At 32.2% G+C, this 1,163-nt stretch overlaps 1 protein-coding gene across 1 annotated transcript; it reads left to right on the top strand.

Moving 5' to 3' along the window:
• Positions 1 to 501: 501 nt before the first annotated feature.
• On the top strand, positions 502 to 924 carry LOC120077468. The gene has a single exon (XM_039031349.1). It carries the CDS (start codon positions 502 to 504, stop codon positions 922 to 924), a length of 423 nt encoding a protein of 140 aa, XP_038887277.1.
• Positions 925 to 1,163: the final 239 nt, after the last annotated feature.

Here is a 1,163-nt window from a genome sequence, read left to right as displayed (position 1 = left end):
ATGTGTCAACATATCTTGTAGTTTCCTTCATTAGGTTGCACCGTGAGATTCTCATGTTCTGCTTGCGTATTGTTTTTAGGAGACCACCCATTTGGAGAGTTGCTTCATGGGGATCAGAACACCACAAACTTCAGAAATGAATAGGGTTTCTTAGTTCTATCTTCAACATTGTCTTATAATTCAGAAGCTTAATGATACCATTCTATGAAATTTGAAAAATAGAGGGTTATATTTACAAGAGTTACTAAGTGTTAGTAAGTTTTTGACTGAAAATGATAACTAAATGACTATAGAAATAAAGAGTTATTATGGTATTAGTATTTAGTCAAGAATGTCTTGCTTCAGTGAATGAGTATTTGACTACCCCTCAGTGGCATTTATTCTGACTCATTAAAGTATCGTTACAAATAAATAATAAAATTTGGGTACATTATTGCTTTTAATAAAATTTTGATTGGGTTTAAAAGCAATTTACTAATAGAATTTGTTTAAATTTTCAACATGTCGAATTCTTCTAAACAAACACTCGCTTTCAATAAGTTTAATGGTAAAAGTTATTCAACAGGGAAATCAAATATAAACGAAATACTAGCAAATGATAATTTAAAGTTTGTTTTAAATGAGGAATGTCTTCTACCTCCCAGTTCATCTGAAAACCAAACTTTTTGGAATGCTTATGATAGATGGATTAGGGTGAATGATAAAGCCCGAATCTATATCTTAGCGAGCATATCAGATATACTAGCTAAGACATACGAGAGCATGGTCTCCGCTAAAGATATCATGGATTTATTGCAGACATTGTATGAGCAATCTATCATGCACGATACATTTGATAATGTTTATAACCTCAAAATCAAGGATGAAATCTCTGTTAGCAAACATGTTCTAGATGTGTTGAAGATAATAAACAATACTGCATAGATGAGAAAACACAACAAATAAATGTGATTTACTCGTTGTTGAAACATGTTTCGTGAAAAATGATAAATTAACCTAGATAGTAGATTTAGGGGCCGTTAATCATATTTGCACTTTCACTCAAGAAATCAGTTCTTGGAGGCAGTTTACAGAAGGCGAGACAACCTTTAAGGTAGAGACCAGAGAAGTTGTTTCAGTTGAAGTAGTGGGAGATATGAAGTTGTTTGTTGGAGATAGATTTA

The sequence above is a fragment of the Benincasa hispida genome, chromosome 1 (genome assembly GCF_009727055.1).
Source record: "Benincasa hispida cultivar B227 chromosome 1, ASM972705v1, whole genome shotgun sequence".
NCBI classification, from domain to species: Eukaryota; Viridiplantae; Streptophyta; class Magnoliopsida; order Cucurbitales; family Cucurbitaceae; genus Benincasa; species Benincasa hispida.
The sequence above is the reverse complement of the archived record's forward strand: the minus strand, read 5'-3'. Positions and strand labels throughout refer to the sequence as shown.

Bases quoted from the DNA above. Each gene is read 5' to 3' on its own strand.
- LOC120077468 (XM_039031349.1), top strand. From the start codon at position 502: ATGTCGAATTCTTCTAAACAAACACTCGCTTTCAATAAGTTTAATGGT.